Source organism: Equus przewalskii, unplaced genomic scaffold (assembly GCF_037783145.1).
Source record: "Equus przewalskii isolate Varuska unplaced genomic scaffold, EquPr2 ChrUn-12, whole genome shotgun sequence".
In the NCBI taxonomy this organism is placed as follows: domain Eukaryota; kingdom Metazoa; phylum Chordata; class Mammalia; order Perissodactyla; family Equidae; genus Equus; species Equus przewalskii.
Genome location: NW_027228749.1, coordinates 284,364 through 306,780, shown reverse-complemented (window position 1 = coordinate 306,780; position 22,417 = coordinate 284,364). Strand labels below are relative to the sequence as shown.

At 41.1% G+C, this 22,417-nt stretch overlaps 1 protein-coding gene across 1 annotated transcript; it reads right to left on the bottom strand.

Annotated features, from left to right (window-relative positions):
• Positions 1 to 8,633: 8,633 nt before the first annotated feature.
• LOC103540451 (NBPF family member NBPF6-like protein) lies at positions 8,634 to 16,729 on the bottom strand. Its single transcript, XM_070607589.1, is given in 5 exon segments — positions 8,634 to 8,847; positions 12,282 to 12,517; positions 14,159 to 14,261; positions 16,128 to 16,340; positions 16,562 to 16,729. Coding segments are annotated over 4 exon segments (573 nt in total). The 5' UTR covers positions 16,306 to 16,340; positions 16,562 to 16,729; the 3' UTR covers positions 8,634 to 8,791.
• Between the last annotated feature and the right edge of the window lie 5,688 nt (positions 16,730 to 22,417).

Sequence of the window (22,417 nt, the reverse complement as noted above, 5' to 3'; positions counted from 1 at the left end):
AGATGTGGAGTAATTATACTGCTCATTGCTACCATTTTACAAAACTGACAGTTTTTAATTAAGTTCAACTTGCACCTACCCCATGACACAGCAATTCCAATACTTGTTGTATACTCCAGGGAAATGAATGTCCACAGACAGACTTGTACAGGAATATGTATACAGCCTTCTTCACAATAGCCCAAATTGGAAATAGCCTAATTTTCCATCAACTGTGATGTATTCACATACTGGAATAACACTTGTCAATGACACCCAAATTAATTACTGATACACGTAACAGTATGGATATATTTTAAAAACAGGAGAGAAAAAAAGCCAGATGCAAAAAAACGTACACTCCTTTTGTGAATTTCAAGAAGAGGCAACACTAATCTATTAGACATCAGAATAGAGATTAACCAAACCAGGGGAAGGGTGGGCATAGATTGCCTGGAAAGCAGCTCTAAAGACCTTCTTGGGATGATGGAAATTTTCTATAACAATCTGAGTTGTGGTTGTTTTGTCAAAATTTAATAACCTGTCTAGTTAAGATTTCTGCATTTTACTCTGAATTACTGTTAGCATACACATGGGGGATGGGGGATGGATATATACCCGTGTAGATTATGGCAAGGAGTGTAGATTTTATTTTAAACACACTAAGCTCATCCTCGTTTCTCCCTGAAGCCCCACTAATATTTTAAATATCTCAACCAGAAAAACAGCTATGAAGGCACCATTTCATTAGTGAAAGCTACAGACAAGGCTCATTGAGAGGATGCATTTCACATTTTGGAATAGTTTCTGCACACACTCAGATATGCGGCATGTCCAAGGTACCCAATGACCTGGCTCAATGCCAGTTTAATGTGGGTTTTCCTTCTCTTCTAACAGTAGTGCGCTGGTGGTAAACTGGCTGCAGATAAGGGTTGCGGTCAGTGCCAGGATTAAGAGCAAACCAGAAGGCGCATCAGTGCCTGTGGAGATACGCCAGACACTGGGGGTTTGGATTGGAGCTGAAGTTACTTCAGCCACAACGCAGAGTACTAAACTTGCTGGCAGATGCTGCGTTTCCTTTAATATTTTTGACATAAAAACATTTTGTTTCTTTGTTCTTGGACAACTTGCTTTCTGACAGAATGCAGTAGGAAGCACACATACATATGTGCTGTTCTTTCCAAAAATGTCTAGTTTACCAGAATGTAGGATATCAAACAAGATAACTAGCCTGTCTTCTTCAAAAATGTAATGCCATCAGAAACTACAAAAACAAAGAAATCAGGAGAGAGTTCCAGGTACTAAGGACTAAAGTGCAATTTAGGAACTTTAATTGGAACGTGGAGAAATATCAGTATCACAATACACACTCTTAATCCTTAATCTCGCTCTCGTATATATATGATATAGATGCATTTAACATATGATATATATACATACGGTTTTTAAATAATGGGAAAATTTATATCTGGAGCAAATATTGGATAATATTATTGAATTAATGTTAATGTCCTTAGATTTGATAATTGTATTATGATTATATAGGATAATGCCCTTAATATCAGGAAATACGTACTGAAATATTTAGGGGTGAAGTGGGCTTTTTGTCTGCATTTACTAAAGCAATATGAACATGTATGGGTGTGTGTAGACAGAGAAAAGGAGCAAATAAATGTTAATTGATGAATTGAAATGGACAGAATAGAGGTGTTCATTGTATTGTTCTTTTAACTTTTCCGTGGGCTTGAAATTTCTCAAAGTAAGTGATTGACGGGGGAAATGATTGTAAAATCAGAGGATGATGAAGAGCTAGCTGAGTCCTGGACTAAAAATTGGCTATGAGTGTCCCCCTTGCAGGAGGGTATGACAGTCCTCAATAAAACCCACTAGCACAAAAACATTTGTTACTAGCCTGCTGTACAAACCCATCTAAAGGATCCCTTCCTACCACCCACGACTTGTCCTTCTTACCTGAATCAGCCATCTAGCCTGGAAACCTGGTAAGTTGGAAGCTACTTTATATGTTTCAAAGCTTCTGAATAAGATGTCCTGCTTTTATATTTGATTGCAAAAGACAAGTCAATGGGTACAAGAACTTATTTTCAGGAAAAAAAAAAGTCCAAATGAGACTGGAGTTATTTTAAACCTACCAGTTCCACCCAGGCATATTATCTCTCACTGTGGATCCTAAACAGAGACCTCTAGGGTGGAACTTTTGCTAGACCTGTATAGGAAGTAGAGGAGTGAACCCCAAACTCCCAGGATCCTTCTCTGGCAGAGATTCTATCATTGTTTCCTTGGATCTCCCATAGGTGGACATGTATGAGACTACTGTTCTGCTTACAGACGCCTAACTGTTGGGGCAGAATTTTTTGCTTAAGTTATCTTGGTTCCTAGAGTGTGAGACATAATGTAGTTTTTCTATGTAATAACATTTAATTTTGGAATGAAGTGATGCACCCCCAACCTGGGCGCTATCACTCTTGGGGTATAAATGTAGTGGCCATATTATGTTTGAGTTTCCTGCTTTTAGCTGGACAATGAAAGCTTTATAATTTTGATTTGTACCAAAAAATGATAGGCAACAGAATATATACAAAGTAAACTCTATTTTCAGAGATTTCTAAACCTCTTTCTTCAAGGAAGATGGATATGTGCTGAAGAGCTGATGAATAGTCTGCAGCAACATTACGCTGACTTATTCTTGACCCAAGTCCTTGCCTTTTTCTTCCAGCTGCTGCTGACTCCAGTGATCCACAGGATTGGGCGGGGGGGGAAGGGATGGGGCCTCTCAAGATCCGAGAATCTAAGTATTGGGGTCCCTTAGGTAGTATCACATTTGCAGGCTGATGGGCTATGATTTCTGCCATCAAACTATCCGTTTGGAGAACAAATCTAGACTAGCTGTGAAATCTGATTCTCAGAGATGGAGCCCTCTTGCTTTGAGATTTAGACTTTCATTGGTTTCGTTGTTTTAGTTTTTCTCATCAATTGGGCAACTGTTGGTGTCTAAGCTTTGTTGAAATTAGACAAGAACTTTTCATAGTTCTAGAAATAGTTGTTACCTGAAACAGAAAGAAAAATCTAAACTAAATGAGAATTTCCTATCAGGTTCTGCTGATACCTAACTGAGCCTGGAGTGAGAGCTAAGTGAGCAAAGAGGCTACATAGAACCTGAATGAAGTTAAGTGGATAAATTCTGGTGGTAATCTACAGTCTGGAAAGAGATAGTCATACTAGCAGATTAGAGGGTGTCCACACCATCTACCTTGTGGTGTGGACAATAGGGCCCCACCACCTCATAATGCTGATAGTCCTACTCAAAGTTGCTGCAGGTAGGTTAGCCAGATCCCTACCACCTCCTCCTCAGTATCAGTTTGCCCTCCATTCTACTCTTCTGGAGAAAAATGAAGGCGTTTCACACCTCCCGGGAGAGATGTGCTTAGCTTCAAACATGCACATTCAGAAACAGTCTGTTCTAGGAAAAAGGATATTTTGCATGGGAATCTCACACCTAAATCCATGTCCTATTCCTTTTAAATGGGAAGGATGCCAAAGGAAGAGCCCTAGAATGTGAAAACCATCAAGGTCCTCAGACACCATCTGTGACATTGTGATGTGTAGTAAAAACTATATATTTGGGGGCCAGCCCCATGGCCCAGTGGTTAGGTTCGCACACTCCGCTTTGGTGGCCCAGGGTTTTGCCAGTTCAGATCCTGGAAGAGGACCTAGCACAGCTCATCAGGCCATGCTGAGGTGACGTCCCACATAGCAGATCCAGACAGACCTACAACTAGAATATACAACTGTGTACTGGGGGGCTTTGGGGAGAAGAAGAAGAAAAAAATATATATCGATATATATATTTGGTCTTCATCCAGTTTCTGGCACAGAGCTCCTAAAACCCTTGGAATTTCCTAAGTTGATAAAATGTCTTTTGTTATGTCAATGAGGTGACTTTTGGAAAACACCTAAAGATGGGAGCTAGTTGCCAGGAGAGCCAAACATGTGATTAGAGGATTGGAACTTCCAGTCCCAAGCCCTGACCTCCAGGGAGGGGAGAGAGGCTGGACTCTGAGTTCAATCCCCAATGGCCAATGATTTAATCAATCATGCTTGTATAATAAAGCTTCCATAAAAACCCAAAATGATGGGGTTCAGAGAGCTTCCAGGCTGATGAACATGTGCAGGTGCTGGGAGAGTGGTGTGCTCTGAGAGAGCATGGAAGCTTCATGTCCTTTACCCGTGCCCTGCTCTATGCATTTCTTCTGTCTGACTGTTCTTGAGTTGTATCCTTTTATAATAAACTAGTAATCTAGTAAGTAAAGTATTTCTCTGAGTTCTGTGAGCCGCTCTAGCAAATTAATCAAACCCAAGGAAGGGGTCTTAGGAACCTCTGATTTATAACCAGTTTGTCAGAAGTACAGGTAACAACTTGGGACTCATGACTGGCCTCTGAAGTGGTGGGAGCAGTGGTGAGGGTGCAGTCTTGTAGGACTGAGCCCTTAACCAGTAGAATCTGATGCCATCTCTGGGTAGATAGTGTCAGAATTGAGTTGAACTGTAGGAGACCCAGCTGGTATTACAAGAATTGCTTGTTGGTGTGGGAAATGCCCTCCCCTCTAGTATTGGCACCAGAACCTATTTACTATCCTAGTACAGTTCTATATTTGGCCATGAGGAAACAGTGGTGTCAAGAAGCTAAGTACTAGTTAAAGCCACGTGACCTGTAAATGAAAAACCTGGGACTAGAATCCAGGCCTCAAGCCTTTTTACTACATCACAGAGTTGAAAAATGGGAGAGGAAAGGCTCCAACCTGGAGGAAGCCAACAGGCTCTGGAGGCTGTTGGGTACCGTGGCTGGGGCAGGAATAAGACTTTACAGAAAGTCTCGTAAATGTTCTTCTAAAGAGATTAGGAAGAGAGAAAGGAATCATCAGAAAGAGAAAAAAGGAAATGAGCAAATAAAGAGCAAAGAGTTAAACCTTGGTCTGATTCATTTATACCCTGTGGAGACCAACCTGCTGTACAGTTAATTCCACATCACATTTCCACTTAGGGACATTTCTAGGAATATTTCCAATAGATCAACTAACAGAGTTCCTGAGTAAAAATTGAAAGAGTACTAATTTCTCATTCCTAGATGTTTCCCATCACCTAATTCTTTCCAAATTGCTTCTTACAGAAAGATTTTTTTCAGTATTTCACTCCTGTGTAGAGAAGGCAAGTATAAATATAAAATCTGTTCCTTAAGATTTTAGATTTTGTTGCTGTTGTATTCTCTTGAGGTGAGTAAGATCTAAAAGTTCTTGAAGGTATCACAGATTTGGCATAAAGATTATTTTAAAAGCTAAAACATTTGTAATCTTATTTGCCCTTCCCTTGTTTGACTAAAGCAGAGCCTCCCAAAAATACAGGTGCCATGAACTTCCCTTCAAAGGGAGTTTCCTGCGAATTCAGCTGCTGTGGAGACAGACTGTCCATTACCAATAACATCAAAAAGCCTAATAAAATTTTCCATACTTTTCCACTGAAGCCCTAAACCTGACCCCCTTTGTTAAGTTGGTGTATAAACCTTTATCTCTGGGTTTTCAGGAAGTTATTCTTTACTCTCTGAGTAAGCAACTCCCACTTGCATGTGTAAATAAACTTTGTCTTTTCTCCTCTTTATTATCAGTTAATTCAAAGACCCTGGATCATTCAAACATAAGTGGATAGAGGAAAAGTTTTCCCTCTGACACTCTCTTTTGGAAGTTTGCTTAATGAAGAGGCTAATCACAAGGGAAATTTTTCAAATTGCGATTCTGAACCATTAGTGGGTTGTGAAATCAATATGGTGGACTGTATACTACAGGTTTATTTGAAGGATCAGAAAGGAAAACACTAGGTAGGACCCATTACATGTAAGGCCTTTTTTTTTTTTTTAGCATAACACCAGGTCACAAGGAATTGTATGTTTCTTACTGTGTCTTGTGGTCAAAAAAGTTGGAGAAAGTCTACCCTACATAGACAGGTTATGGGTTCAATCCATCCATCTACCTCTTTTTCTATTCTTTTTTTCCCCATGCTATACAAACAAGATCGTTGAGAGAAGAATGCAAATTACATCAATGACTGGTATTCAGCCTTTCCAATGAAGAAGCCACACATTTGGGATACTTCTATATTGGTGACCCAAGATCTTAGTAGATTGATGGTGCTTCTCATCTCTAGCCATATATTTGAACCACTTGGGAGCTTTTAAAAGCTACTAATGCCCCAAACACATGTGAAACCATTTAAATCAGAATCTCTAGATGTGGAGTCCAGGCATTTGTGTCCCGCAAAACTTTATCAGTTCTTATAATACGACAGCATATTTTAAAGCTACTTAGTAAACCTGCCCCATTTCCCATGGTTCTTTTTGTTTCTCTCTAGCTCTCCCACCATGGGCTTCTTTCCCATTGGACCTACAGATTTTAATCTGACTTCTTACAGTCTCAGGTAAATTATTCTCTTTCTCAATTGGACTTCCAAGCAAAGATTTCCTTCTGTTTATCTACTTGGGCCTTTATAAAGTTTGCCTCTGAATTCCCTTTTCCCCTCAAGCTGATCCCTCAAGTCAAGCAGCTTGGCTTTTATATGCCTGCACCTGTGTCAATCATGTGTAAAGGCTTTACAAGTAGGGTCATTTGGTGCTGTGGGATTGACAAAAACTCCCAGTTCCTTCCAGCTCTCTGAGCCATCAGGCAAAGTGGTTCCATGAGTCTGAGGGCAGTCCTATTCAGGAGGGTCCTTGAAAGCAAAAGCAACATAAGCATAAGAAGGTAAAAAGAATCTCAGATGATCTTTCTTCACTGACACCTAACAGATCTCATACAGGGATGTCTACTGAGGTGGGCATTGCATTCAGCAAGAACTCAGTAAATATTAAGTCTAGAGTATGGGGGATAGGCTTAAGATATTTTGCAGCTTTGTAAATATTTTTGCCAATCTGAAGGTATTTTGGTTTGCTTTGATATTTTGGCTAGTTTCAGGGGGAGAGGCATGCTTTGGAAAGGAGCATGCTAGTGGCATTGCTTGTAGATTTAACCTTTTCCCTAGTAGATATGCTGGCTGTTGGTTTAGGTTAGATTACAGCACTGAGACTAAACCCACAAACATTTTTTTAAAAACCCAAAACTTTGGTCCTACACAAAATATGGAAACCCTGGCCGTTTACTCAAGGGTTGCCAAGATCAGAGCCTTGTCTTTAGGAAAACCCCCTCATGTTCTGGTACCAAAATGGAAGCTTATGCGGAGGCAAGCCACCTGAGGGGAGACGGAGACTGGACCTTGAACAGAGGAACCATGATAACTGCAAGACTGCCCATATTCTTGGACAGCTAGAAAAGCTTAAGGGACACTGTTTAGGAATTGTAATTAGCAAGAACATTTCAGGAAAGCTAACATGCTTCATCTTAAAGAAGGAGGCCTATTACATAGATTCTGTGCATATGCCGAAGTGGTGGCAGAGAGTTTGCCATGATCCCTTCACCATCTCCACTCTGGCTTTCCTGGAGTTGACCAGCTTGCATATGCCAGTGTGGGCCAGAGTGACTGAGTAAATTACCTGACCCACCAGGGATCTGTACTTGAAACTTGGTCCCACAACTGTGTCCAGTCTAATCACTTTTTCAAGTTTAATCTTTAGGGCCTACCTGCAGAGATGATGTCACTCAGCCTAGACAGAAGTGGTGAGCATGTAGAAGCTACTGGAGCTTTATTCTCCAGTTTTCTGGTTGTTGGAGTTTTATTCTCTTTGCAATGGGAGTACTCACTGGCTATGTCCACAGCAGAACTGGGTTCTTGTGTACCAGACTGTAAGGCATTGCTGCTGGGAGGCTGCTGGGAGTCATGGTGACTGGAGTGAGTCAAGTACCGTTCATCTAGTGAGTCCTTCGGACTCACTTCTTCTTCCTCCTGAAGGCCCCTGCTGAGCCTGGGGGCGGGGAGCAGGGAGATTTCAGGTAGGCAAAACAGGAGATTAAACTAAGGCAATCTGGAACCGCAGCTTCACAGTTGGTCCTGATCTGAAGCTCATTGAAGAGGCTCCAGAAACCAAAGGGGCCATAATATCAGAGAGAAAATATGACAATCCACTTCTGACTGGGGTTATAGTGTGTCTAGAGTTGGGGTAGAAGAGAGAGCAGCAGCTGCTCAGTCTACTGACCTCATAACATGTGGATGAGGACGTAGACTGGATTACTCCTCTAAAATATGCCTATGACACTCAGGATACACAGGATATAATACTGGCTTAAAAATGCTGTGGACAAATTTTATTTAATATTATATGAAGTAGTCCATTGAATACTGGCTCCTGAAACAATGTAACCTCTTAGGGCTCTTGCAGCTTTTAGACCTCTCTCTCTAGATATTTGATATGGGTTGAATTTGTTTTTCAAGATAACTTTCTGGCTATGATACATCTGCCAACATACCTCAGGACAACTGTGCAGAAACCAGATAGGCATCTTGCTTTGGTTTTTAACTACACAGGTCTATAGACTATAGAAACTAGGGATCTCTGGCTAGTTTACCTTTAGGTCAGACTGACTGTATTTAACTGAACTTGAAGAATTACTAGGAAATGGTAACCAATACAAGAACAACAAAGAGAACAGACCACATTGTTTAAAAGGATGCATCATTGTATGATGAACGAATGAAATAGGTACAATCAGCAGTTTCTGTTTTTTCTTCAGTCTGGGAACTTTGGCCTCTTGATCTCTCCTTCTGGAATCCTCTCTAGATTTCACCATTCCATTATCGGCCCTTTCATCATTCAGAGTTACCTGGGTGCCAGGGGTTCCTGTCCATCTTCATCCTTCTTATCATTACGATTTTCTGTGAACCAAAAATAGAAAGAGCTAGTCAGAAATTGAGCAGGTCTCATTTCACAAGTTACAAATATGACAGCCTGTATGATTGGAGACAATACTCTACATGTTTGCTCAGCGTGCTCTGGGAGAATTATTCCAGGAGGGCTCAGGTCATGTCTTTAGAGAAGTAGCCTGGCGGGCTTTTCTGAGTAATGCTGGACAGTATGTTCTTGGTATGGTGACTCATCACCATGATGTCTGCTGCTGAGTAAAGGCAAAAAGTTTAAAATTTCTTTTGTTCCCCAGTCTGCAGGATACTTGCCCAGCTGCCTTCTGGACTTCTCCAACTATGACCTTCACTTTTGCCTCAAGGCTGGTTACTAGACCATCGTTGTGTGTCCCATTACTGTTCTCACATAGAACTCACTGCAGTCTCTGAGGAGCAAAAACTTCAGGAGAAACCACCTCTTTATAACCAAATGACTGGACAAAGGGACCTCTGCATGCCAGAGAATGTGAAAAGAATCTTCCCTCCCTTTTCATTTCTTTTTGTTTCTTTTCTCTCCTGACTCCACCCAGAGACCAGCCCAGTTGCAGAAATGTAATGTCAAGAGGTGGCTGAGCAGAGACCAAAACCACGAAAGAAAATCTAGCTCTCTGGTCAAAGGAACCAGGAAAAAGGACTTCTTGTCTGAAAAATGTGAAGAGTGTCCCCCTTTTTTTTCTTTCTGAATTTTCTTGCCTCCTTGCTCTTAAAGGAGTTCTGGTCATGTGGAACTGCAACACAGTGTGAAAGGATAAATCTCTGAGAGAACTCAATCTTTCTGAATGGAGGAATTTGGATTAGGGATTCTTGGAAATTGGAAAGTATGGAAGAAATACCAGAGAGGGAGAGGGTGGAAAATTGTCTCTAAACTGACAGACGTCCCAGGGCTCATCCCCAAACTGAACAGGCGTGGAACAGATCCAAGGATTCATGGCAAAGGATTTGAGAACTGAATTACCATATAGACCCACGTAGCCCAGACTAAACCTGAGTGATATACTTGCTGGACTAACCCAAACAACACATCAAAGGCATTGAACACTGAACTCACGTTGAAACTGGTGCTCACAGAAGGTGAGAGGAGTTGCAGCTTGAACCTAATGGGATTGATTGCCTGCTAAAAACATAATTTCCAGAGGATTTTATAACCATCTCCATAGATAAAAAGCATTTGACAAAATTCAACATCTATTCAGAATAAAAGTCTCAGCAAATAAGATGTAAAAAGAAACTTCCTCAAGTTAAGTTGGAAACATTTCTTGGTCAGACCATGCCTACTTATGTTTGCATTAGGAGGCATAACTTCTTCTGTTGTCAGCAGTCACTATCATAAAACAAAAAACAGAAGGTTTGTCCATTCAATTATGAATAAATTTTAAAAAAGGAACTTTCTCAACCTGATGAAAGGCACTCTGATCATTAATTAGAAAGCTCAATATTATTAAGAATGCCAATTATCTTCAAACTTCTAACAGATTCAAAGAAATGCTACTCAACATCCCTGCAGTGGTTTTTTTTTTTTTTTTTTACAGATAATGACAAGCAGATTGTAAACTTTATATGGAAAGACAAAGGACCTTGTTTTAGGTCAAGAGTTCTTAGATATAACTACAAAAGTGTGACCCATGAGTTGGACTTCCTCAAATCTAAGAAATCATGCTCTCTGAAAGAAACTGTTAAGAAAGTGAAAAGATAAGCCACAGAGTGAGAGAAAATATTTGCAAATCAAATATCTGATAAAGACTTGTATCCAGAAAATATAAAGAACTCTCAAGACTCAATAAACAAACAGCTCAACTTTAAAAAGGATAAAATATTTGAACACTCACTTCGCCAAAGATATATGTAGTGTCAATAGGCCCATGGAAGTGTCCTCAAAATTATTACTCATTAGGGAAATTCAAATTAAACCACAGTGATATACTACCACACACCTATTAAAATTTCTAAAAAGACAAAATCAACAGAGCAACCACCTGAAAGTATAGAGAGCTGGCATTGGGGAGCAATTGGAACTCTCATCCATTGCAAGTGGGAATGTGAAATAGTATAGCCACATTGGAAAACAGTTTGGCAGTTTCTCATAAGTTAAACATACACTTACCATATAACCCAGCAATCCCACTCCTAGATACGTACCCAAGTGAAGTGAAAATGGATTTTCACACAAAAACCTGTATGTGATTCTTTATAGCTATTATTCATAATTGCCCCAAACTGGAAATGATCCAAATGACCTTCATTGGGTGAACGGATAACAAAATTGGTACATCCCTGTAATGGAATAGTACTCAGCAATAAAAAAGACAAACTACTGATATATTCTGGAGATGGAAACTCTATAGGGACAGAAAAAAGACCCAGTGGTGGCCAGGGACTGAGGTTGGGGAAAACAGTTGACTACAAAGAGGCACAAGGGAACTTTTAGGGGTGATGGAACTGTCTTATGTCTTGTTTGTGGTGGTACTTACATTACTGTATACATCAAAACTCAAAACTGACACCACAATGGGCCATTTTATTATACATCAATTATCCTTAAAAACCAAAAGTGATTCCAATGGCTGCTGCCTCCTGCTCCAAAAGTCTGTGATGAAGGAGGCAGTTGTAATAATGTTACCTCCAGCCCTGTGTATTTCTCCATGTACTCACCCCAGCCAGTCCTGACATTGTCATGGTCCCCAGAATGTGAGGTGAAAAGCAAGTGCAGAGAAGCACCTGATAGTTGGCTTTTTTTTTAATTGTAATCCAAGTGTCTGATATTAAACTTTTGATTGCTGAGGGATCCACTTCAGAGACGGCTATCTCAAATAAACACATTGCCAGCTACAAACTAGATAAAGAGGCAGGCTACCCTGCCCCTGAAGTTTCCTTTGTTCCAGAGATAACTGGTGTTTGACCGCTTGATTTTCCTTCCTTCACTTTAACTCCCTCTCTTATATTTTAAATTTACCAATAAAAAGTGAACCCACAAAACCCTACGCACCTCACCCTTAACCCTAATAACAGCAGAACCCCAGGCCCATGCTTTCTCTCTACCTATGACCTTGCTGTGTGGCCCTGGGAGTGCCATGTACCCTCCAGGATTTGTGAATAATACATCTTGTCTTTTCCTAAGTTCCCCGAGGGTTGCTGCTGAAGTGCATCTTGCAATCATAAGAACCACAAGGGCCAGTCCAGCCACAACGTTAGCTCCAAAAGGGGAAATGTCTGTGGGGGCTTGCCTCAGGCCCAGGTGAGTGCCCCCAGGTATTTCTAGCTGATAGCATCTCTATTGGAAGGCAGAGACTGGCACAAAACAGCAAGACATCTGGCTAAAAGGTCACTGTGAGAATCGTGGAGGCATGGACTCTTAAGTGAAGATTGGATCTTGGGAGGAGCTAAGGGTCTTCAGAGCCTGTAAGCCAACTTACCAGTGGTGAGTTTACTGGCAAGGTTCTCTGCCAGCTGGCTTCCTTGGGCCAGTTGCTCACAGAATCTCTGTCGCTGGGAGGAGGCAATGCCAGTGCTTCTGAGGAGGCCCTCAAAAGTCTTGACGGTGTTCTTTGCGTGCTGGGTGAAAAGATAACAGATACCTTTTCCTTCCTGTATCTTCTGTCATAAGTGGGTCAGTTCTTGAGCCTGAGCCTGAATTAGGGGATCATATTTCCTAAGGTGGGAAAGAAAAGTAAAATGTAAACATGAGAGTAGTGAATGATGGGTTATGGGAGTATCAGCAGAGACACCTCTTAGAATGCCCCTAAGGAATTCCCCAAGTTGAATCCTTGCATAAGTTGTGTGACTTGCCTGTGGCAGAGGGAATGAGGAAACAGCATTGGATTTGTTTGTTTCTTATTAATTTTGCTTTAAAAAGATGCCCCTTCATTTCCTCACTTCAGCCCACATCCCATTTCCATGTAGTATACATCATCAAGCATTATGCAGAAAGTTGCAAAAGAAAAAAAGATACAGAAGTGTTGGATGGGTACATCTGGTGTTAAGTGAAAGGATGAAAAGAAAAATCAATCAAAGAGTCAAGAAGGATAACATTCTTTTAAATGACATGAAGATAAGCCATAATCAGTATAGAGGCACTTAAGAATAAATAAAGTTCTGAGTAACAACTCCATCACTCTATGCAGAATTTCAGTTTTCTAATTATTGTACAAATATTTCTCATGCTTCCAATCTGGAATGTGAGCTCTGTAAGGCTAGAGATAATGCCACATATCATCCCACTTACAGTACCCGATAGAGTGTACACATACAAGTAGGCATTCAGTTAATACTTACAACCACATAATGCTAAAGCTGGACTAGATATTTATAGTCATCTACCCCATCTGATACCTTAATTTCTTCCCTATTGTCCTACTAAGCTATATTCTATAGAGTGCCTTTCAAATTCTTTTCCACAGAGTTCCTATAAAGTGTCAGAAGAAGTCAAGGCATATACTAGGGAGAAACAGGGGCTCCAGACCCATGCCTCCTTCCATCAAGTATCTCTTCTTTAGTGGATTTTACACTTTTGAGCTTCTTAGATTTCATTTCAACAAAAGGTTAAAAGACATCTTGAATGCTACAATCTACCCTATATTTGAAACCCTCTAAGAATGGATAGTACTGGTCCTCGGCAAATTAATAATTCATTTTTTAGACAGCAGCTGCTCAATTATCTATCTACCCAATGGCCCTACCAGTTAATACGCCACATAGTATGATATTTAGAAAAAAAATCAAAGTTGGGGAGGAGAACAATTTTTATCACGAAAGGGCACTTTGGAAAGCTTGGAAAATATCTGTTGCAGTAGAAGATGTTGGGTCCATTAATAACAACCACCACACCTATAAAAAATAAGAGCAAGTATAATAATTACAGCAAATATTTGTGGAGAGCTGCCTATGTGTCAGAGATGGTTCTAACCACTTGTAATCATGCATTTAATCTTCATAACCCTCTGAGGTAGATACTGTTGGTATTTTCATTTTACAGATGAGGTAGCAATGTAACTGAGATGCAGAAAAGTTAAGTAAATTTGCCCAAGGTCACACAGCTAGAAGCCACATGGCTCGTATTCCAATCCAGGTATCTGTCTCCATTTTATTGATATATTATTTAAGGGAGAAGCCCAGAGACCCATCTAGTCCATCATCCAGTTCCCTCAGCCCACCAGTTGTCTCTGCTTAGTTCTGTGCCTGCCATGTACATTTCTGCCCTTCTCTTTGCAAAAATTTGCTCTTTATTCTACCAGCCTGGGCCATCCCAATTCAAACAGTAATTCACCCACTTTCCCACATGGGTACTCCTTACCCAAACCTTGCAGTTGGTCTCATATTCTCTGTCAGCTCCCCCTCCTCAAACTGCACTTCCTCCTCCAACACGGACTCAACGATGTCTTTGTACTCTTCACACTCTGAGAAAGCAGAGATGCCTGGATCAGTGCTACTGGACATGCTGCTATGATCACTGCCTGCAAGGGACGAAGCAGGGCCCATCCCAAGGACAAATGTAACCCCATTACCAGGCTCTAACACTGGGATTTCCACATTTTATTTCTCATTCTGCCAACTACATGGCATTTGATTACTCCTCGTTTTAGAGATGAGAAAAGACAAGCTCATATGCAGATAAAATAACTTGCTAAAGATGATTCAACTGGAAAGAGGCAAAGTCAGAATTCCCATCGCTTAATGTGTGTCTCCAAATCTTGGGCCACTTTCACCAAGCCTTGCAGCATCTTAAGTGAAACACATAATGTGTAAAAATGTATATGAAGGGGAAAAAGTCTGAAAGACATACTAAGAGGTGCTGTGTTAGGTCAGAGGGAGAACTAATACACAGTGTTTGCCATGGCACTGTTCTAGTAGATTTTCAAGAATTAGCATCATGTAATCATCATCACTACCTGAAGAGGTAGACACTATTCTTATTACCATTACAGATGAGGAAACTGAGGCACAGAGAAGATAAAGAACTCAGATTTGAAGTCAGGAATTCTGGCCCCAGGGTACCTGCTCTTAATCACTACACTGAATTATCTCTACACTAAGATCTTGGGTGATATCCTTCTTCTCTAGCCTCAAAAAATTTGTTCTACAATTGTATTATGATTATAATTAATGATATAAAAAAAACCCGTATATTCCCACACCCCAAAGCTCATGTTTTCACTTTTTAATATGTAGGCTTTAATTTTTACTTTTTGTCAATGTCAGTAAGTTGTATAGCAAATTGCATCCCCCCTTTGATTTACTGGAAAACAACTGTAGACATTTGAAAGCAAACTCAACTTCACTGTCAGCCAGAATTCTCCTCTAATGGGGCTGGCCCCGCAGCGTAGTGGTTAAGTTCACGCGCTCTGCTTTGGCGACCCAGGGTTTCACCAGTTCAGATCCTGGGGAGGGACATGGCACTACTCATCAGGCCATGCTGAGGTGGCATTCAGTCACTACAGCTCCACCCCTCCCCTTGATTATGAACAGGTTTGAGATTGTCCAGTTGACTTCCAAATGTGAAAGCTGACCATGTAGAGGGATGGGCCAGCCCCTACACTGACCCGGCCTGCTACTGGCCAGGTCATTCTCATTTCGGCTGTGTCTCAAAGCCTAGATCCTGGACCTTTGCTTGCTGTCTGCGAAGTTCATATTCAAGGAGAGAGAGAAAAGGTGTTATAGAGTCTCCGATTTTCCTGGAAAAACCCTCAATCTCACCAGAGTGTGAGGAGTGGCTTCTTTAAACTTACGTGGAAAAAAAATCTTGCTCCAGGCATCAGGACTTTCTTCTGTGTCTGCTATTGATGTTCTCATCTGCAGATATCTGTGGTTCGATTGGGAACAGACAGTTCTGAGCTCCTTTAAGGCAGATAGGGTGTACTATTACTCTTTTCACCCCTAGTGCAGCTAGCGCTGTGCTTTGTAAATGGGTTCTCAGTAAATTTTCAACTGAATCCTGAGATACTTAAGCCAACAATGATATTATATGTTTGTAGAATCTGACACATGTTCCTGAGAGAGAAAAGACAGTTAATGCCTGAAACAACATTTTAGCCTCTAGTCTTCCCTATACTCTCACTGCAAACTTCACTTCTTTGTGCCTCAGTGTTTCCACCCTCTGCAAATTGAGGGTAAAATACCCAATTCCACCTTTCTAGGAGTATAGTCAGAATGAGATTTATTTTGATGAAGGAGAGAGAAGAATAAAGTCTGGAGAGTGTTTAGTTTTTCAGAAGGAAGATGGACAATTATCTATCACTTCGGTGACTGTACTGCATAGGGCTTACTGTATTTCTGCAGCCGGTTGGCCAGGGAGTAAGCAGTAGCTTTGGATGTAAGGAATTTCTCTGTGAGATCTCGGAAGTTCTGTTTGCTTTCTTCCAGCTGGGAGCGCAAGTACTGATTGGTTTCTAGGATGCTCATTTCTGTTCTTGGACTAGAGGAAGTGGTGAGAGATACTGCCATGCTGAGGCTTGCGGTGGAAGAAGTAAAACCAGAACCTGAGGAGGAGAAACCCAAATAAATAAAAAATTAAAAACAAGTGAATGAATTGTGGTAATAGTTGCACTGCCTGGTAAATTACTAAAGGGAAATCATTGAACTATACAATTATAATGGGTGAGTTTTATAGTACATAAATTATACCTCAATAAAATTTCTTTAAGTGAAAAAAAATGGATTCAAACAGGTCTAAAGAATGCAGATGTAGTTCATAACTTACTTTTGGGCTAAGTTTTATCAGCATTCCACAATTCCAAGAATCCTTAACCACAAAAATAAGGCCCAAGATGCCAAAGCTCAGATCTGAAGGCACTTCCTGTAGCTCAGGCTCTGAGAAGAGTGCCAGAGGGAGGATCCAGTGTGCCAGGTAACTGTCTGGAGTCACAATAACAGAATTGGAAGTAGGGGGTGTCATGGAATCTTAGGAGCCTCACTTTCCAGTTGTCTAGGCCATGCTGATGCACCAGGCCACCTAGTCTCTTCTGAAGGTCACCACTGATGGAGACCACCCCGCAGCTGCCACTCTTAATATTTGTGTGTCCTTGTGTTGATACCACAGACCTATCTCTTTCTAAAATTTAAGCATATTTTTCATTGTTTATTCCTGTAAATCCATAGAAAACATCATGGAATCAATATCTTCCCAAATTCTTTCATTGTCTTAAGGACTATCATGAAGTCACTTTTTCTTCATGAAAAATTTAAAACTTTCAGATGGTCTTGGTATTCTTCTTTTGTTCTCTGTTTTTTCCACAACTTTTTAATATTATAAGAAAAAAAATCCTGAGTATAATACTCTACTCAGTGTGAATAATTACTTTATAAGAAGGATTTCTATCTTGACTGTGTCAATTTTCTTCTTGCTGCAACCCAATGTTATGTGGGCTTCTTTTCCCTCACCGGGAAGCATGTCGGCTTTTCATTAAGACTGAAGTCAAGTTTGACATTCCCACTTCCTAGCCCCACTGTCTTTCTCTACAAGCTGGTTGCTCTGTGTTTTAATCTCTACATACATTATTTTGTGCTTGTCACTTTGTAACCAAGAATGAATGAGTTAAAACTTTCCCTGGATTAGAGTGAAACTGTGCCTGGTACCCACAAGGTTAACATGGGAAACAAAGTAACCAAGTTTCTGAGCTCTTTGCAGAACAACAGGAAAACCACTGATAAAAGAGCAGCTTGCTGACAGCCCCCACCCCTGCCTGAGTAACTATCACACAGCTACACTGAGAAGCTGAAATGACAGATTGTAAACTTCAGACTTCACAGACTAAAAATCCATTGCATGCAACACGTAGAACTCCTCCAAATTTGCACATGTGACCCATGAGGAAATATGAAAGACAGTTGCCCCTATGCAGAGGACCCTTAAAAAACTTCAGTTCCCAACACCTTCCTACTCCCTCTTCTTCCCCAAACCCTAGATAAAAAGCTCTATCTTTTTCCCTTTGAGGATGTGGATTTGAGTTTTAGCTCCCATCTCCTCATCTGGCTGCCATTCAATAATAAACCTCTTCCTTGCTACAAGCCTGATGTTTTGGTAATTGGCTTTGGTGCCTATCAGGTAAATGAACCTGTGTTTGTGTTTGATTTCAACTTATGAATTTCATTCTAGCTCCACAAGATCTCCTTCCAATTTGTCAAAGTCATTGAAATAGTTTTTGTACATTTCTTCGAGTACACGCAGTGGCTGCTGAATTTCGAATGACTTATAAACTAATGCTGTTCCTTATGTTCAGAGCAGTTTTTATAGAACATTGATTGATAGTTTGTGTTGACCCAAAACCATTGATCTGTGGTTGTATTCCCAGACAGAGCATGGTAAAAATCAAGGTTTATGATGGTTAGTGGTGATCCACAGCATTCCTGTGGGATGGGATTTAGTGACATAGAATCTGGGATTTTAAAGAGGCACAGACTGGCAAGAGAGAAAGTGTTCCGCTGACATCTCCTTACTTCCTATGTATCAATTCCTCCCTGGTTTTGTGAACCTGAAACAAAGAAAACTTCCTTGGAATATCTATCTCTTCCCTTCAGCTGCCTACTTTTCTGGGCTAGTGTCCTACATACATATGTGGCCATGGCCACTTCCATATGTGCTACTGAACATTTATGACAAAGTGAAGGAAGGAGGACCAGACAAACTACCCACCCCACTTGCCGACCTGAAACTGTACTGTGTGATAGTATTGGTTTGTGAGATGTCTCAAAATTTTATATGATTTCAGTCTTTTTAAGTGTATTGATGCTTATTTTATGGCTTAGTGTATGGTCTATCCTAGACAATGTTCTTTTTTTTTTTCCCCCCCCTGAGGAAGATTTACCCTGAGCAGACATCTGTTGCCAATATTCCTCTTTTTTTTTTTTTTCATGTGAGCTGCTGCCACATCATGGCCACTAACAGATGAGTGATGTCACTTCTCACCTGGGAACCGAACCTGGGCTGCCAAAGCAGAGCATGTTGAACTTTAACCACTAGGCCACTGGGGCTGGCCCTTTGAGAATGTTCTAAGTGCACTTAAGAGAAACTGTATTCTGCTCTCATTGGGTGGAGTGTTCTATAGATGTCCGTTAGGTCATGCTGTTCTTCTATTTCCTTGTTGATTTTCTGCCTGGCTGGTCTATCCATTATTGAAAGTGTGGCAGCAAAGTCTCCAACTCTTATTGTTGAATTGTCTACTTCTCCTTTCAATTCTATCAGTTTTTGCTTCCTGCATTTTGGGACGCCGTTGGATATAAATGTGCTTATGTCTTCCTGATGGATTAACCCTTTTATCATTATAAAATATCCATCTTTATCTCTGGTAACATTTTTAGTTTTAAAGTCTCCTGTCTATTTTGTCTTGGATTAGTATAGTCATGCCAACTTTCTTTGTGGTTACTATTTGTATAATTATCTTACATTATATGGCAAAAGTGATTTTGCAGATGTAATCAAGTTGACCTTAAAATGGGGAGATTAGGGCTGGCCTGGTGGTGTAGTGGTTAAGTGCGCATGTTCCGCTTTGGCAGCCCGGGGTTCGCCAGTTCAGATCCCGGGTGTGGACACAGCACCACTTGGCATGCCATGCTGTGGCAGGCATCCCACATATAAAGCAGAGGAAGACGGGCATGGATGTTAGCTCAGAGCCAGTCTCCCTCAGCAAAAAGAGGAGGATTGGCGGCAGTTAGCTCAGGGCTAATCTTCCTCAAAAAAAAAAAATGGGGAGATTATCCAGGTAGACTGACCTAATCACCTGAACCCTTTAAAGCTGGGTGTAGAGATCGGAGAACTAGAAAGTCAGAGAGAGTCAAGCTTGTCAGAGATTCAATGAGGGAGAAACTCTTCATTGCTGGCACTGAAGATGAAGGGAGTCATGGGCAAAGTCCTCAGTCCTACAGCTTCATCATTAGTGCTACCTACAAACATAAGCTGATAATTTTTAAAAATGTATTTATGATATGTGCTGCACAGATTCAGACACTCTCACTGCCCCCGGCCTCCTTCTCTTCTGCTCTGTCCTTGCACATTGCTATGTCTGCCTAGACTGGGGGTCACAACTGCCAGTGCTTCGTTCAGCCTTTTCTCCTCTCTCACATGTGCAATGGCTCTCTGGAGCCAGATGACACTGCTGAGGGGGGCTGAGCACTGGCAGGTAGTGTTATTGGAAGGCACAGGCTCTTGATTCATCTAGACTTTGACCTTCACCCACCTGGAAGGCTCAAGTGCCCTTCTCACAGCTTTCTATCAGCAATATATGGATTATTATGTACAAGCCTTGCCTTTCCCTGGACCTCTAAGGCCATGACTTCTAACATTTTTCTCACTTTTGGGGTATCTAGCCCACCCCAAAGCTACTCTCCTTCCTGGAGGCTCAGTTACCTCATCCCTACCGCATAGTGAGAAGCTACCAGGTAACCAGCCCAAGGCCCAGCATGCATATCGGTGTTAAACAGTGACCTGATGATATGCTGTCTAAAGCAACCAGAGGTGTAGGCAAATGTGCCAAGGATATTATTTCTAATGTTCTACACTAGAGAAACACACCAGAACTTACTTCCCACCTTGGAATATACAACTTGGAGGAATGGTTGTTACACCTCAGGCCAAGCACTAATCCATCCAGGATCACAACCTGGCCCCCAAGGCTGCCAAGCTGCTGTTTAGACAAACTCTTGAATATCTTTTATTTCAAAATCACTGCTGGATTCCCCACAATTACTCCGGTTGACAGCAGCATTGCTCCTGGCTGGCAGATCTCTGCATAGACCAGACTTACGTGTGAAATACATATTCCAGTAGAGGTAGTAAAAAGGATTACTGTTCTAATCTTGCATGCACAATAAAGATCCCCACAGATGCTCTGCAGAGGCAGTGAATGAACTGTGGTAGAGTGAATGGCAAACATGTACATTGGCCAGGAATCAAAACTGGGCACTCCACATGAAACCACAGGTCCTGCCATTGAACCGCCAATATTCAGAATTCAAGGTTGCTTACGTAGCTCATAACACTCTCAATGGTTCAGGTTCAGCAACCACTATACTTAGACTCAGTGACACCACAGGTCCCAACTACACTGAGAGCCCTTCTGTTTTGGAATCTTGGTCTGGAAAGAACCAACTGAAAGAGAACTGCAACTGGGATCAAACTCCTCTTCAAGCTTACAAATAGCCAGCTGAGGTCTGAAGTTCCAGAATGCCCCTGTTCAAAAGTCTCTGTGGTCCAATGGCAACTTTGAGACCTGACTACTAAGAATTCCCCTAAGGCAAGTTCCATAACATTTCTTCCAGGGAGCTTCCTTAGAGGGATCTTTCATGGCCTTCATCCTAGCTGCTGCCTTGAATGGATTCAGAAGCCAGAAGGTCAGGCACACCAGAGTTGTTACTTGATTTGATCCCTGCTTCCTAATTTCTGAGCACTGGCAGAGGCTCTTGGTTCTTCCGATATGAATCTGTGTTTCAAAGCTAACAAAAGTACAGTTGCCACTACCTCAGCTGAACTCTGTTCCAGGAGGCTGGGCCCTGCAAATGTTCTCCCATCACCTCTCAGGATCAGCACAGCCCTAAAGGCCAAGGGAGAGAAGATCGCTGTTGATCGGTTACTCCTCTGATTAGTGTGGTCCAGATGCCTTCAGGACCTTGATAATTAGGAACCAACACATCAGGGTGGTGCAAATCTTTAGAATTTTGTGTTCAAGGAGTAAGACCCAGGGAAAGCACAAACTCAGTCTCAAACCACTATAAATTTTGCTGTATATTTTTCCACACTTGGGAAATAAACCAGTATCATTTGGAAGAGCCAACTGAGAACTCCCTGACAGCATTTAGTGAAATTAAGCATGTACATATCCTGTTCTCCAGCCATCCCATCCTTGTGTGTATACCACAAAGAAAGAGTTGTGTGATTCCATGATGAGATGTGGATGGGAATGATCTTTTTACCTTTACTTGTAGTGTCCTGGAAGTGGGAACAAACTATTATCTATTTTATTATCTATGTGAGAATAGATAATAAAATGTGGTAAAAACATGCCATAGTATTCTGTGTAGCACATGGATATAATGGGTAAGATCCTGAAAAGAGTGCTAGTAGAAAAAATCAGGAAATAGAAAAAAAAATTTATTGTTATTCAATAATCTTATTGAATCAATTACAGTTCAGTTTAGGAAACAAATTGCCAAGAAGCTGTTAATTCCACCTTGGAAAGGCTGGAGAATTAGTATTCAGGTGGAAGCACTGGTACATGAAATTCAGTGACTTTCCTCCCTAACTGCCATCTAGGAGTCAGGAAGTTTTGATTTCCGTAGGAAGGGAATCCTTTGATTTCCGTAGGAAAGGGCCTTACTCAGAGCTGCCACTATTGTGTGTTCTGAACTAAGGAGCGAAGTTATCTTTATCTTATGTATCTGAGACCTAAGAAAATACATTAACTAATCGGTGACATAGGCTTTCAAAAAATGCTATAGGGAAACAGAAATTTTTTTCTGAACAGACTAATCTGGTTTAAATAGGCACAAAGGAATTTTTTTTTTTATCCCCAAATCCCCCCAGTACATAGTTGCGTATTTTAGTTGTGGGTCCTTCTAGTTGTGG